Source organism: Camelus ferus, chromosome 13 (assembly GCF_009834535.1).
Source record: "Camelus ferus isolate YT-003-E chromosome 13, BCGSAC_Cfer_1.0, whole genome shotgun sequence".
Lineage (NCBI taxonomy): Eukaryota > Metazoa > Chordata > Mammalia > Artiodactyla > Camelidae > Camelus > Camelus ferus.
The window spans coordinates 18,077,729-18,092,105 of NC_045708.1; the positions used below are offsets into that span (position 1 = coordinate 18,077,729).

The 14,377-nt window shown below is 48.5% G+C and overlaps 1 protein-coding gene across 2 annotated transcripts; it reads right to left on the bottom strand.

Annotated features, from left to right (window-relative positions):
- Positions 1-1,827: 1,827 nt before the first annotated feature.
- On the bottom strand, positions 1,828-13,361 carry TRIM63 (tripartite motif containing 63). 2 transcript variants are annotated; one of them, XM_006189495.3, is made up of 9 exons: positions 13,060-13,361; positions 11,689-11,861; positions 8,848-9,016; positions 7,964-8,059; positions 6,980-7,213; positions 6,202-6,224; positions 5,744-5,868; positions 3,428-3,499; positions 1,828-2,414 (listed from the first exon to the last, which is right to left on the bottom strand). In XM_006189495.3, the coding sequence occupies exons 1-9, from the start codon at positions 13,216-13,218 to the stop codon at positions 2,404-2,406; spliced, it is 1,062 nt and encodes a 353-aa protein (XP_006189557.1). In that variant the 5' UTR covers positions 13,219-13,361; the 3' UTR covers positions 1,828-2,403. The 2 variants fall into 2 exon arrangements, with proteins under 2 accessions (XP_006189557.1, XP_032351440.1); XM_032495549.1 differs by having other exon boundaries at positions 1,828-3,499.
- Positions 13,362-14,377: the final 1,016 nt, after the last annotated feature.

A 14,377-nucleotide genomic window follows, 5' to 3' on the forward strand; every position in this document is an offset into this window, starting at 1 on the left:
ATGAAAGCAAAATCAGATTCCCTGAAATTCAAAGTTAAATACTGAGTTAGCCATGGAAAAACTCCCAGAAGTGAAAATGGGCAGAGGTGTTAGGATTTAAGGCACTTTCGTAAAGTGAGTTCCACACAACTCTAATCCTGGAGGATGTCACATGAATGAGTAAGCTGGGAAATGCTAGGTTAAATATTCAGTCCACCCCCAAAATATTAAGAACCTTAAAAATCAGGCATTACTCCAAACACCATGAACTTGGTGGAACGGTGATCTGTCTAAAGTTAAAACAGTTTCCTTTATGGCAGGACTGCTCAGAGCTCTTGAGTTGCTGCTGTGTTCTGAATATCGAAAAGGTGGGACAGACTCTGCACTGTTCCTCAAGTCTGAGGGGTCTTAGACCCAGTTACCGCGCTGCCCCAGTGCACTCAGCTGCACCTCTCTCCCAGCTCCTTGGCCCTTTGTTCTTTGAGAGACTGGATGCTACTCCAGCCGTGGTCATCACCTCTTCTCCTGGCACTGGGTGGCTGTCTGGCCTTCCCTGGAGTAAATCTGGGCTCCAGTAGAGCCCCCATTGTGACCACTGCAGCAGCTCCAGCACCCCTGCCGTGGTGTAAGCCCTGACAGGTTTTTTTTTTTTCTCTTTTGTAATATAAGTGCCAGACTTAAGCTTTGATTATCATCCATTTCAAAAGAGACACCCACTTCAAGAAGGCCTCCTCTAATAAACACCTTGCCAGCCACACTGCTAGATGAAGAGCCAGGCCGCCTCCGCTGCAGCTCCTTTGTTTTAGAGATGTCAGTTGATTTTACTAACTGACCATTTGAGCCGCCTGCTTTTTTTCTCTTTCACACTTTAAATTCCCGCTCTAATGTTTTAAATTCACCAATAAAGAGTGAGCTTTCCAAACTCCAGGTCCCTACCCTTCACCCTAATAAAAGCAGAAACTCAGACCTTTGCTCTCTCTCCCTCCCTACCTGCGACCTCACTGCATGGCCCTGGAGATGCTGTGTAATTTCCAGAGCTTGTAAGTAATTAACCTTTTTTTTTTTTTTTTTTCAAAGTTTCCTGATGGTTATTGCTGAAGGATGTCTGGAAATCATAATAAGAATGACAAGGGCTGGTCTAATCATACCATTGGTTATTGATAAGCTGAGGCCGGCACAAAACACCCAACCCCGCTGGACCGCAGAGGTTCAGCTCCTCCCACCACCTGCAGAGTCAGCTGACAGGTGCCTTCTTGCCTCCCCCGCAGCTGCCCAAGGGCTAAGAGATACAACCTGGAAGAGTGAGGGCCTTGATGCCCCCGGAGGCAAACGCTAATCCTGAGAGACAGGAGGTGAAAGGAACTAGCAGACAAGTCTCTCCCTTCCTCCCTCTGATGAATGGCTTGAGACTGGCTTATTCTTTGTGACCTGCTCGAAGCATCTCACAAGGCTGATCAAGCAGCTGGGTCTCTTGGTGAAGCTGTGGCCAGCTTGCTAGTTCGATATTTTATATTTGCTTCCCTCCTTTGCTGCCTTGCTTCCACTTCCCTTCACGCTGGCTGCCCTGAGAATGTACCTGAACTAAAGCATTTACCCTTTGTCTCAGGCTCTCTTTTCTAAAGAACCAGAGACCAAGGCATTAAACCTGTTTCTGCAGGGTCCTCTGAGGGCCAGATTTCCGTGGAGCTCTCATTGGGAAATGCCGGCTTAAAGGACAACTTCTTTGGTGGAATAGAAACCTAGTCTTGTCATCACTGTCAGCTTCCTGCCACACACTTCCTACCAGGCCTTCTGTCGGTCCACCCTGAACTCTCTGGGAAAAAAACGTTGAATTGAAACCCCAGCCTGTTTGGTAATAACTGGAAGAAAGCGCTGTGCATTTATTAAAACAACATATAACACAAACTTGGTTACCATCCCTTATGTCAGAGAAAGGCATTGAATACAGTACATTATCCCTTCCTAGGCCTGTGAGTGCTACCCAGCCCTCCCACCCAGGAAAGGAAGTGGGCAGCTGTATCAACCTGGCTTCCTTCCCTTCTTTATAACAATCGCCAGTCACACAATGACCAGGCGTTATCATACAAAAGTTCCTTTACAAAAAGCACCAAATTGGCATACATATACAAGTATATACAAAAATCACATTTAAAAAACGTACAAAATATTCCATTTTGCACCAACGTAGAAAAGTATCCAGTGTGGTTGTTTCAAGCACGTTTCCAATTCTGGTTCACAACGCTGGACACAGCGGTGAGGTCCTACTCCTAGTTCCTGCTCTCTGAGCAGAGAAGACACACTTCCCCAAAGCCCCTCCAGGGGCCCCGATCCCTCCCACCCTGGGCCTGTCCCCAAGGCAGTTGAGCCCATCCCCACCCTCCCCAGTCTCTCTGCAGCTGGATGGTCTCTCCTTCATCCAGCTCCTTATTGGTGCCCTGAAAGAAGACAAAGAAACCCCAGGTGAGACAGGGACTCAGGGTGATCCAGGGCTTACCAAGCTGCAGTGACAAAATTATCAAACTCCATTTCCTGCCTGGCCTCTTCCTTTTAAAATCAAAATCAAATAGAATTTAGCAGCCTAAACACTATGGATTGCACATCCAATACAAAAATTTTCAGAAGGCTACTTTATATTTTTTTAGCTGGATTGAAATTTAGTTCCAACAGTAACTCAGCTTGAAAATAATAATATTAGCGAACACACTAATTAGCAATGATTATCTAATTTACTCTCCATCTAATCCATTGAGGCTAGTACTATTATGCCCCCTGAGCACAGATGAGTAGCTCCAGACTCAGAAAAGTTGTGAACTGACCAAGATCACACCGCCAGTCCATGGGAAAACTGCAACTCAGAACCCAGGCCCTTAACTATATTCTGCCACTTTGGCAAACTCAGATGCCTACAGAGTCCTGCAGATGACATGAATGGGTCCATCAGGCAGGCAGCTAGTGGGGCTGGGCAAACTGGGAAGTGCATGTCCCATCCAAAGCAGGCAGCGCCAGCTCTCTGGGACTAGGGAGAAGTGCAAGTCCAGCATCATTAGCTCTTTCCCAAATTTTCACAAGGTGAAAATCCAGATTCTTAGCTGAAATCTTTAAAAACAAAACCAAAACCTCTTTTAAAACAATCTTCTAATTTAAAAATTTTCAAAACTTGGGCCAAGCCTGCCTCTTGGGTCCTCTTTTACCTGTTATGCTGTATCACTTTCTGTTTAGGAAGGTCATTTAGATGTAAAATGGGAGCTTTTTATTATGAATAGTTGGGGGGAGGGGTTCTCTTCTTTAAGAGCAAAAGGAACAGGACTTTATCCTTAATAGGTTTAAAACCCCTTCTGGGAACAGGAACCGTCACCCCACTGTCAAGCACAGCCCTCTGCATTCAGTAGGAATCTCACGTTATCACTGAATGAATGAATGAATGAAAGGAAGTAGACAGATTTCTTACCTTCTTCCTTCCTCTCTGTGGACTCCTCCTCTTCCTGATCTTCTTCTTCAAGGAATTCTTCCTCTTCCTCATCTATGTGTGACAAAGAACTGGGTTAGGTTGGGGCTGGAGTCTCAGAGGAGCTGCTCAGAGGGGATCCAGGCTGGAGACAACACTCATCCCATGCCCAGTCGGGATCAAATGGCCCAGGAGGTGATGGGCTTGCCAAACCCAAGCTGCGCAGAGGCCAACTTCCTCCTTCCCCTGCCCTCCTCCTTCCTTCCCACACCCCTCCAAGGGAGAGAGGCTCAAGACCTCCTTTGTTCCCGTAGCTGCAGCAGCAGCACTTGATCTGCCTGTGACCAGGGGGAACTTTGGGAAATCAGGATTTGTACCTTTGCACATTTCTCAGTTAGGTCAGCATTACCTGGGGGAAATGGGACAAAAACACCTGGATTCTCAGGAATCAGAGTCCTTATCCTGAAGGAATCTGCTCAGCCTTTGAAATCTGCCTGTCTAGTGTTCCCTGTCCAGTTTCCTCATTCCTTAGCCTACAAAGACATGGATATGGAGTGGGGAGCACTTTTGGGGCCATCGGCTCCTTAGTTGTCTGAAGCTGAGCCCCAGACAGTGACTGTGCCGCAACCTGTGTCCCCGCTGTCCCATCCCGGGATATCACCTTCAAGCTCTGCTAAAAGGGAACACGCCCCCCACCAAGCCACTTCCTTAATCCTTTGGGGGCCCTGAAGGGGTGACCACAGAGTCAGAGCACTTGTCAGGAGGATCTAGGGAGAAGCTTGAAAGAATTAATGCCTCCAAACTGACAGCCAAAATTCCAGCCCTGTAGCTGGAACTGGGCATAACCCAGGGAATTTTCCTGTGGGGGTTTAATCATTATCACAATTAACTACTCAAAGCAGCATTTGCTGAGGACTTACTATGTGCCACATGCTTACTTGTGCTAAGTGCCTTACACACATTGCCTCATATAATCCCCACAAGGGCCTTGTGAGCCAGATGGCCCTTGGTGGAATCCACACAGGTTATTTACTGCCTGTGTGGCCTCTGGCAAGTCACTCACCCTCCCTTGGCTTTATTGCCTCAACAACAAAATGGAGATGACAACAGAAACTACCTCTTAAAGTTGTATTAAACAACAGAACTTATGTCAAGAGCTCAGTGCCCAGGACATAGAAAGTACTCAATAAACGGTAGCTGTGGGTACTCTCCCCATTTACCTATGAGGACACTGACGCTCAGGGAGAAAATTGAAGGTACTGCTGATATCACAGTGTCAGACTGTTCACACAGTATTATTCACTCTTGAATGTCTTAACTTAGGGAGGGCGACAGGGGAGCAGACGACCTACAGAAATGGACATACCCAAGTCCGTAGGTATCCCAGCTTTGGGATGCATTTTGTCCTTACCCAACAAAGGGGTATATTTGAGCTTCTGAGAATAGATTTAACACCCCAAAGTCTGAGAGCTTGTAGGAGAGCCAACACAAGAGGTGCCAAGAAGATTTTCTCTTTCTCACTCCAGCCCATTCACAGCTCTTCCCTGTTCCTGCACAACCCCCACCCCTCTTTCTCTCAGCCCATCACTGGAGCATCACCTCTCAGACAATGCAACATTCAGCAGAACTGGATCCACCCTCTCTTTGTTGTTAACTAGCTACCTTTCAACTGTGTAACTTTGAGCAAACTATCAACATCTTTGTTCTCCATCTGGTTTCCTCATTTTCCCTCATTATTTTTCCTTTATTATTGTTATTTTATGTGGTTACAATTGTTATAGGCACTCTATGGAAGAGTAATCATAAACAGAAACGAGGATAGAATACAAATGAAGGTACCTGCGTATCTGTGAGGTCAGCAGTTAAGAAACTGAAGCTAAGACTAGCTTTAGGCAATAACTAGTATATGTCTAGCACCTTACAACCACCTCTATATCAATAGCTCATCATTCGGTGGTCTTTATCAGTAGACCCATTTTTAATTTAGTTTTAAATTTAGAAAATGAAGCTCAGGAAGCTGGAGGGGCCGCCAAAGTTCACACAGTTAAGAAGTGGTAGAACCAGGTTTGAATTGAGGTCTGCCTGACTCCAGTGTCTCTGTCTACTGCCCTGCGTTTCTTCCTGTAGTGGATCCATTCCTAATTTATTGAGTAACAATCATGTACAAGGCACTGTGCTGGGCTCTGGACTCATCCAGAAGTTGGCTCTATGAGTTTGATATCTGGGTGTCTTTGCTAGTGCATCTGCCTCCACGCGGGGCCAGCGGGAGGAAAGTTGATTTCCAGGGGGAGTAGACAAGTGGCACCACCCCCTCCTTACCTGTCCCAAAGTCAATGGCCCTCAGGGTATCTCCTATATGCTCTAAGTCCAAAGTAAAGTAGTCCATGTTTTCAAAGCCCTGCTCTATCTTCCCCAGCTGGCAACCCTTGGAAGCTTCCACAATGCTGTGGTGGAGACAGAAAAACAGAGAGGGGAGAGCACAGTGAGATCTCCGGCCTCAGAGAAGGAAGCGGATGTTTTAGCTCCAACTTACACCAGAGCACATGCTTGTGCCCACACCCAGGACTTGCACCCAGAGGCTCCCCCCAGAGGGTAGGGTATTTCTAGTCACAAGCACAATGGATGGTCTAAGAAAGCAGGGATGCAGATGCCAGGAAAGCTAGCCTGGGGTGAGATTGTCCCAGCAAAGCTAGTGCAAAGAAGGAAGCCCTCCGGACAGAAATCAAAGGCCTGGAGGGAGTTAGGGCCTTGGATCCTAGCACTGGAGGGACACTGACCTTCTGATGAGTTGCTTGGCACTCTGTAGGGGGAGAGAAAGAGCAAAGGGTTAGGATTGCATAGGGGCTAGCCCCAGGAAATCAGCAAAACCAGTGACTGGAACCTGCTGATGGGCACTTGGTGCCACTCCCTAGCCCAGTTGTGACCTGCTCCCCAGCTTGAGCCGAACGGAACTTGGATCTTTTTCCTTTGTCCATGTTCTGCACAGGTCTTGGTCATCATTCTAGGACCCTCCCATTGTCCTGGCAGGAAGCTTGGATTCTTGGCAGTCTAAACACTTTTAAACCCTGAGATCTCCAAGATGAGAATCATATTCTAATCATCTTTTTATACCCAATGTATAGCACAAATTCTGGCCCACAGTACACGCTTAGGAAATTTTTATTGAATGAACTCCTCCTTCACAAAACCTTATAGCTGATCCTTTTCTGTTTCTCCCACGGAGCTCTTCTAGGGCAGGGCTGTGTCTCCTTCATCTGTGTTTCCACCTCAGTGGCTGGCCTACAATAGGTGCTCAATTAATAGTCTCTACATGAACACTGTAATTTGCAGCTTGCAAAGTCATCTCACACCCTTATTTGATCCTCATGAAATCAGCTAAGAGAAAAGAAGGTAGGAACTATTTCATGCTCGTTGTACAGATGTGGAAGTGGGGCTCAGAAAGAGCTTTAAATGACTTGCCCAAGGGCACAGTCATTGGTGATCAGTGGTGGAGCATGACTTGAACCTTAGAGAGCTACAGAGTTGAAGTGCCCACACCCTCCCAGTCCTGCTCACCAAGAGGAAGATGGCCCCCCCAGGCTCGTCCAGGGACTGGATGGCTGTTTCCACCAGCTTGGTGGACTTGTCCAGTTGCTCCCGGTACTGCTGGATGAGGGCCTCGATGAAGCTGAGCTTCTCCTCCTGCTCCCGCGTGATCCGCTGCAGCAGCTCACTCTTCTTCTCATCCAGGATGGCATACAGCACATCAAACTTCTGGCTCAGCTCTTCCTTCACCTGGTGACTGTTCTCCTGGGGGCAGAAATCTCAGAGTCACATCCTGTGGGTATGCCTTCCTATCCCCAGTACTTCCTTCCTGGGATGGGTGTGCTAGGAATAAAGAGCCTAAGCCTGGAAGAGATCTTACTACACCCCCACTTTACAGAACATGAAATAAAAGACTTGGCAAGAAGAAAGCATTTGCTTTATTCTCCTAGCCACTGAATGCACCAGTAACATTTGGGGGCTGGTGTCATGGAGAAAGCTACCGCCTTCCTCAAAAGTAGAGACTTGAGGTCAGATGGGATGATGTATCTGGGCCTCCTGTGGGCCCCCAAGTTATACTCTTCACTCCATTTTAGGACCAAGACTGGATTTACAAAGCTCTGCATGATTTGGTCATCATAGAGGTGGAGAAGTAGCTCCTCCCCTAGTGGCCTCCTCATTGAGGTTCTCTTCTCTCCAACACTGATGTTACATCTTAGTTTCCTTAACTGTAAAATGGGTATAATAACAGCATCTCATCCTACTTGAGGTTCTAGTATCCTCTGTCAGACTGGGGGCCCCTCATGGGTAATAACAATACCCTCCTCCTTCCTTTGAGCTTATCCTTCACATGTCTCTTTGTTCACCAGAAATCCTTCCCCCATCTCATCTCCAGGCCCCCATCCCAAGGGGAGATGGGAATATCATGGATGCTTCTGCAGGAATAGTAAGTAAAGTTGCCTCCACAGGCAGCAAAGGGAGGCCTTGGACCCCCAAGCAGAGCTATTCTTCCCTCACCTTGGTCATCCGACAGGAGTCCTCCAGCTGAGTGATGATGGTCTGCACACGGTCATTCCCCGCCACCAGCATGGAGATACAGTTACTCAGCTCAGTCTAGATGGGAGGAAAGGGTGGGGATCACGAGAGAGACAAAAGTAGTCTCAGGGCCTGCCCCTGCGGGAGTGGCAGCAAAATGGCCCCCTCACTCCCCTCTCGGCTAGAAAGAACCTCTTTCTGGGGTGCAGCTCAGTTCCAGAGCAGAGAATGTCAGAGAGATACTGTATCATTATTTTACAAAGGAGGTCCAGAGAGGAAATTAGCTGCACAAGGTACACAGTCATGTGCTGGCAGAGGAGAGGCCTGTTTCTAGGAATGAAGGGATCCAGAAAAGAAACAGATTGGAGAATTCTAGAAGAGAGAGATCAAGAGAAGAGTGGGAGGTGGGGAGGAAAGAGTACAGAAAGGGGGCCCACAACTTACTGCATGTACAGGATGGTGGGGGCTCCCACAGGCCTAGAGGCCCCAGGAAAGGGCTCTCAGCTACCTCCTGCTGCAGGAGGATTTGGAGAGATGTGACCAGCATGGGAAGAGGTGTCTGGGGCCTAGAGCACATTGGGTTGTGGAAGGCATGGCCTGAGAGGGCCCCGGTGGCCTGGCCCTGGGATCTGGTCTCTCCCTTGTGGCCACACCCAGGTGCTCTCAAGTAGCTCTAAGTATAACCCATGAGCTCAGCCACCTCCCCCAGGAAGGCAAGGGCTGCTGTCCCTGTGGCCTGGGAAGTCCCTCCAGGGGGACTATTCCTAAAAGGTCGGCTCAGCAGATATACAGGGATCAAATCCGCGTCCTGAATCATCTGTGCCCAGCAGATTCAGGTTAGGGGTGGAAGTGGCTCAGGCCAGTACCTTTTGACCCTGGAAGACACTCTGCAGTGGGGCTACCTCGCAGGCCTTGTGGGCCCCAAACACCTTGCACATGGAACACGTGGGCATTTCACATGTGAGGCAGTAGATGTTGATTTTCTCATCTTCGTGCTCCTTGCACATGGGGTGGTTGCCCTTCTGCAGGGGCCGACTGAAGTGGAGAAGAGTCACAAGTCACTGGGTTGTGGCCTCCAGTCCCTACCTCCTCCCTCAGCCCCAGAGCTATGACCTGAGCTCTCAGTGGTTGGCTGTTCCCAATCCTTTCATTCTCTGGGGACCCAGGACCAAGGACGCTAATGACACCTAGGCTAGGACTCCAAGTCCAGGATGGATCCCAATGCAGACAGGGGAAGGGTTGTAGAATCACAGAGTCACTTTGAGACATTTTTGAGAAGAGGAAACTGGGTCCCAGAAAGGTGAATTGGCTCACCCAAGGTCGCCCAGCAAGTCAGAGCAGGGGAGGCTAGAGTTTATTTGCTCTAATTATAGTCCCCATAGCTCTTGGTTACAGCAAGCTGGGCTCTGAGCAAAGCAATTTTTACTCATGGCCTCATTGATTTCTATATTTAATCCACCAGACTGTAATCTCCATCAAAGCAGGGAAACTTGCCTATTCTCTTCACTCTTGAATCTGCAGTGTACAGTGTCTGGCATGGAGGAGGTGGTAATTAAATACAGGTAGAAAGAATAAATCAGTAAGCATGCCATGAGGGTGCCCTGAGGCTCTGGGAAGGCGGCAGTATGTGTGCCCCAAGTCACACAACTAGAACTCAGGCAGCCCAGGACTGTCCAACAGCTCAGCTTGACCAGAAGCTCTTTCCAGGGTCCAGAATCTCTTCTTTCTCTTTCTTCCCAAACACACACTCTTTGGCTTTCTCCCTTTGTCTCTCTCTGTTTGGGGCCTCACCTGCGCTTCTCTCAGGCCATCAGTCACTTCCTACCTGAGATTCAACCAACAGCATGTCTACACCACATCTGATTTCCCAGCTCCTAACACAGCAGACATCTCATAAATGATGACTGTTCCCTATCAGTGTCAGTGTCTCACCTCTGAACAGCCTTGCATGACTGGTCACACCCTGGGCATTACTGTCCCCTCAATGTCTTCAGTAAGCCCCTTTCCAGACTTCTGTTTTTGTATCTTTTAACCCAGCCCCCACCCCTATGCTGGCAGGGCTTCCTTTGCCCCTGTCTCTATCCCCCGGGAAGGGAGCTCTGGGACGGCAGTAGGTGCAGAGGTGAGATCCTGAGGGTCTGGTGCCTGTGTCCTCTGACATCCTAGATGCCCATCCTACCAATCCCGAGCATCAGCATCTGGTTCAAATCCAGATTGTTCTGCTCTTGTGACCTTGGACAAGTGACCTCATCTCTCTGGGCCTTGGTTTCTTCCCAGGGATCATGGTAGGAGTTGTCTGTGATGAATGTGTAGTGCCTGGCACAGAGCAGACTCTCAGTAGCTATACTGTCATTCAACTATGGAGAAAGTCTTGAAGGGTTCAAACACAGCTTGCTCTTCCTAGGTCGACATTGGGTGGGCTAACATTTTGGTGCAATATTGATTTTATTATTATTATCTCGATCAACAATTATATTTGCATTTTTGTTGCACTGAACTCTAGCAACATGAGAGGTAGTAGCAGTTAAGAATGTTCACCGTGGAGTAAGTCAGACAGGCTCCCTCTCAGCTTCACCACTGCCAGCTGAGTGGCCTCGGACAAACCTCTGATCCTCTCTGAGCCTCCATTTCCTCACCAGAAAATGAGGGTAAGAATGCCTTACAGGATTATTGTGAGAATTAATCAGGATAATGCATGGACAATATTTGTGCAGTGCTTGAACACAGTAGGTGCTAATAAATATTTGATATTTTTAACATTTCTGATCAAAATCCTATTTGATAGTCACAATAAGAAATCTCACTGTCCCTTTCTGCAGACAGGGGAAATGGAGGCCCAAAGACTTACCCAAGATCCTAAAATGCACTAGTAACAGAGTCTGAGTAAAGCTTTCTCAAACTACGACTGTTCTGTCACCTTTTGGGTGACACCTACTGCCTGTAGGCAGGCACTTGGTGATGGTTTAGAAGCCGAAGGGCTATGAGGTCAGCAGCCTGGAAGTCTTGTCAGGGTGTCCTAATTTGTAAAGGTCTCCCTGGAAGCTGTGTCTCTCCCCAGTTTGAAGCCCAACGCTGCACGACCTCCACCACTCATAAATTCTGCCTGAGCATGAGTTGCTGTTCCACAAACAGGCAGACTTGGAGCTGGAGGGGCTATGTCAAGTCCCAGCAATTCTGCTTCTCATCTGGGAAACCTTAGGTAATTGACTTCACCTCTTTGAGCCTTAGCTTCCTGGTCCGTGAAATAGGGATACTGAGAGATATGCTCATCCATAGGATTGTTGTGAAACAGCAGCAGGAAGCGTTCCCAGTGCCTGTGCTGTTGTTGTTGCTGTAGAGAAACTGGCTGTGTTCTCACTGGGCGCTCTCTCTGCCTATCAGGGCCACCTAGCTGGACCCAGTGCCTTTCCCTCCCTCTCACATCTCATCTTTCCCCCGGTTCTGTCTCAGTATCTCCCAGGAGGGCAGCCTAATGTCTCAGTCTCCTTCCACGCACTGTGTGACACCGAGAGCCAGGGTTAGGGGATAAAGATGAGCCTCTGTTCCTGCCTGAGGAAGAGGGAGACGGTTCCTGGACTGACGAGTGTAGCTCTTCCAGCTGGGGGACTGGATCCCCAGCAGATGAAGGAGGACAGAACACTGGAGAGCTGGGCTCAAAGGATGAGCTGGGGAGAGAGGATGGGCTCCTGGCCTCTGGGCAAACTGACCTGGAGCACTCCTGCTTGTAGATGTCAATAATGTTCTCCACCAGCAGATTCCTCTGCAGGCCATAGACTCCGTGACGGTCCATGATCACTTCATGGCGGCAAGAGGGGCAACGGAAACGGCCTCCGGACATGGACACTGAGCCAACTCGGTTGGTCCAGTAAGGATTGGCAGCCTGCGGGTGGCAAAGGCAAAGGTGAGGCCTGGGCTCCCTCCTCAGCCCTTCCTTTTTTGATTTCTGATTATCCTTCCCCCTGCTCACTGCAAGCATTCCCATCAAACCCTGGGACCTGAAGCTCCCCAACTTGAGATGAGAGCCAGCCCACTCACACAGGGAGCACCTGAGAAGCAACTAAGCAATCAACATGTTTTGGGGGGTAGGATATAGCTCAATGGTAGAGTACTTGCTTAGCAGGCACAAGGTCCTGGGTTCAATCCCCAGCACCTCCTCTAAAAATAAATAAATAGTAGTAACTTATGGTTAAAAAGAATATGAAAACAAATATACATATGTTCCTATATGACTGAAGTATTGAGCTGTACACCAGAAATTGACACAACATTATAAACTGACTATACTTCAATAAAAATATTTTAATAAATAATAAACAAATAAATAACCTAATTCCCCCCACCCAAGAACAAAACCAAAAAACTAAAACAATCAACAGGTTTGGGTGTCAGCAGACCTAGGTTTGAGTCACAGTAACTCTGTGGGTGAGCAACCTTCTCTCTCCAAGCCTCCATTTGCCCATTCACGATATGGGCATATAATTAGAGCCAGCTCCTAGGGCTGCTACTTTAAAGATAAAATAGTGAGAGAACATTTTGTAAAGTGCTTCTGGGGAACTTTGAGGACTGCCTCCCAGCCAGGATGACACCCACTCCCATGCTTTTCTTCAGGAGATGGAGCCCTCCTGCCCCATATTATAGGGAACAGCTTCAAAAGGGAAGGTGCCTCTACTTCCCGGTGCCTCTCGGCCACCCTCCTCCTAAATCTCTGGGCCCCCTGCCACCTTGGAGCTGGCTCCAGGCCCCTGGGGTCTGGTTTCTCTCTCCTCTCCACTTATCGCTTGAGGCATTTGACTCCTGATTGGAGAGTCAACTTCAGTGCTCAGGGCTGGGGTGGGAGAGCTACAGACAGGGTGGGGAGGGGACATGTGCGTCATGGAGAAGGAATGGGGCAGCCAGAGTGACCTCCCCAGCCCCCTCAGCCCCTTCCAGAGGCCTTTGCACGGATTCACCTCAGAGGGAAAAAAAACAGCCCCAGTTTAGAAGGGTCCCAGGCTGAAAGAAGTTTTCTTTTAATTTTCATCAGAGGAAAACTGAGTAGCTGCCTGGGGCCCCAGGACTAGGCCATGCCCAGCACTGACCTGGAAGATGTCATTGGCACACTTCCGGCAGAGGTTGTGCTGACATGGCAAGATGACCACCGGCTTGGTAAACATCTCCAGGCAGATGGGGCAGATCAGCTGCTTCTCCAGGTTCTCCATGGGGTTCCCATCCTGGATCAGGTTTGACTTATAATCCATATTGTTGGGAGGTGTGTGGACCCGCCTGGCTGCCTCCGTCACCCACCTCACACTAAGCAGAACAAGGTCTTGCTTTTGTCACAAAATATCCTCCGGGAGCCTCTTACTGCCTTCTTCTGGTGCCGGAAATCTGTTCTTGTTCTGAGGCCCCTCTGATATTTATAGCTGGGCCACAGTCACATGAGCACGGTCACAGGAGGGGACCAGCTGAGCATTCCGGTGCCAAGCGGCTGGCGGGGCTTGAGTTTCCTCCAGGCCTGAAAGACCTCTCAAATCACATGTAGGGATGAGCAATCACTGTTCCCTTGGGACGGTGGTCGTAAACAAGAACAGCCTGTTCGTGGGCAGGCTTGGGGCAGGACTGGGTACCCAGAGTTTCCTTTAGAAATTATTCTCCTCCCACAGCAGGTTGGTAAGGAGAGAGAAGGCCACTGGGATTTGTGGGGTTAATAGCCAGTGCCCCCTCACTGACCTAAATCAGGTCCATCCCTTCCTCTGAGGCAGCTCCTGGGATGAGGCCCATCCCTGAGCACAGCATGTTGCTGGAGGCCTTGACACCCACCCTAGGTAGCCCATCCCTCCATCCTTTGGCCACTAATTCCATGTTAATGCTGAAAGGGCTTCCTTGGGACAGAGTCTGGTTTCCTTGTTTTATAGATTTTGACACTGAGGTCTAAGAAGGAAAGGACCTTATTTAAAGTCGTTTAGAAAGGAAGTAGGGGAGGAGGGTGTATCTCAGTGGCAGACTGAGTGCTTAGCATGCACGAGGTCCTCAGTTCGATCCCCACTACCTCTGTTAAAATAAACAAATAAAATAAGCCTGATTATCCTCCCTCAAAAAAATCTTTTTAAAAAAAAAGTAAGTGGCAAAGCCAGGAATCTTATTCATTCATCACATTTTTCTGAGTACTAATATACATCAAGCATCAAGGTGACAGATAAATGAGTAATCCTTTTCCTTGCCTGGAGATATTCACAGCCTAGGGAGGGAGACAGACAGAAATAACTATTATGTAGTGCCATGAAACCCTACCTAGCCACTTAAAAGTTATCCAGATGTTCCCCTCTGCTGTCTATGCAAATCTAAATTTTTCTCCATGTCTTTCTGGACCATCTTCCATGTTGGCAGGCAGAAGCCATTAGAGCAGCTCCAATGGCT

Coding starts and splice junctions, on each gene's coding strand:
- TRIM63 (XM_032495549.1), bottom strand. CDS start 13,218: ATGGATTATAAGTCAAACCTGATCCAGGATGGGAACCCCATGGAGAAC. Junction 5,869..6,201: donor GCCAAGCAACTCATCAGAAG/GTCAGTGTCCCT, acceptor TCTCCACCACAG/CATTGTGGAAGCTTCCAAGG. Junction 3,500..5,743: donor GGCCATTGACTTTGGGACAG/GTAAGGAGGGGG, acceptor TGTCACACATAG/ATGAGGAAGAGGAAGAATTC.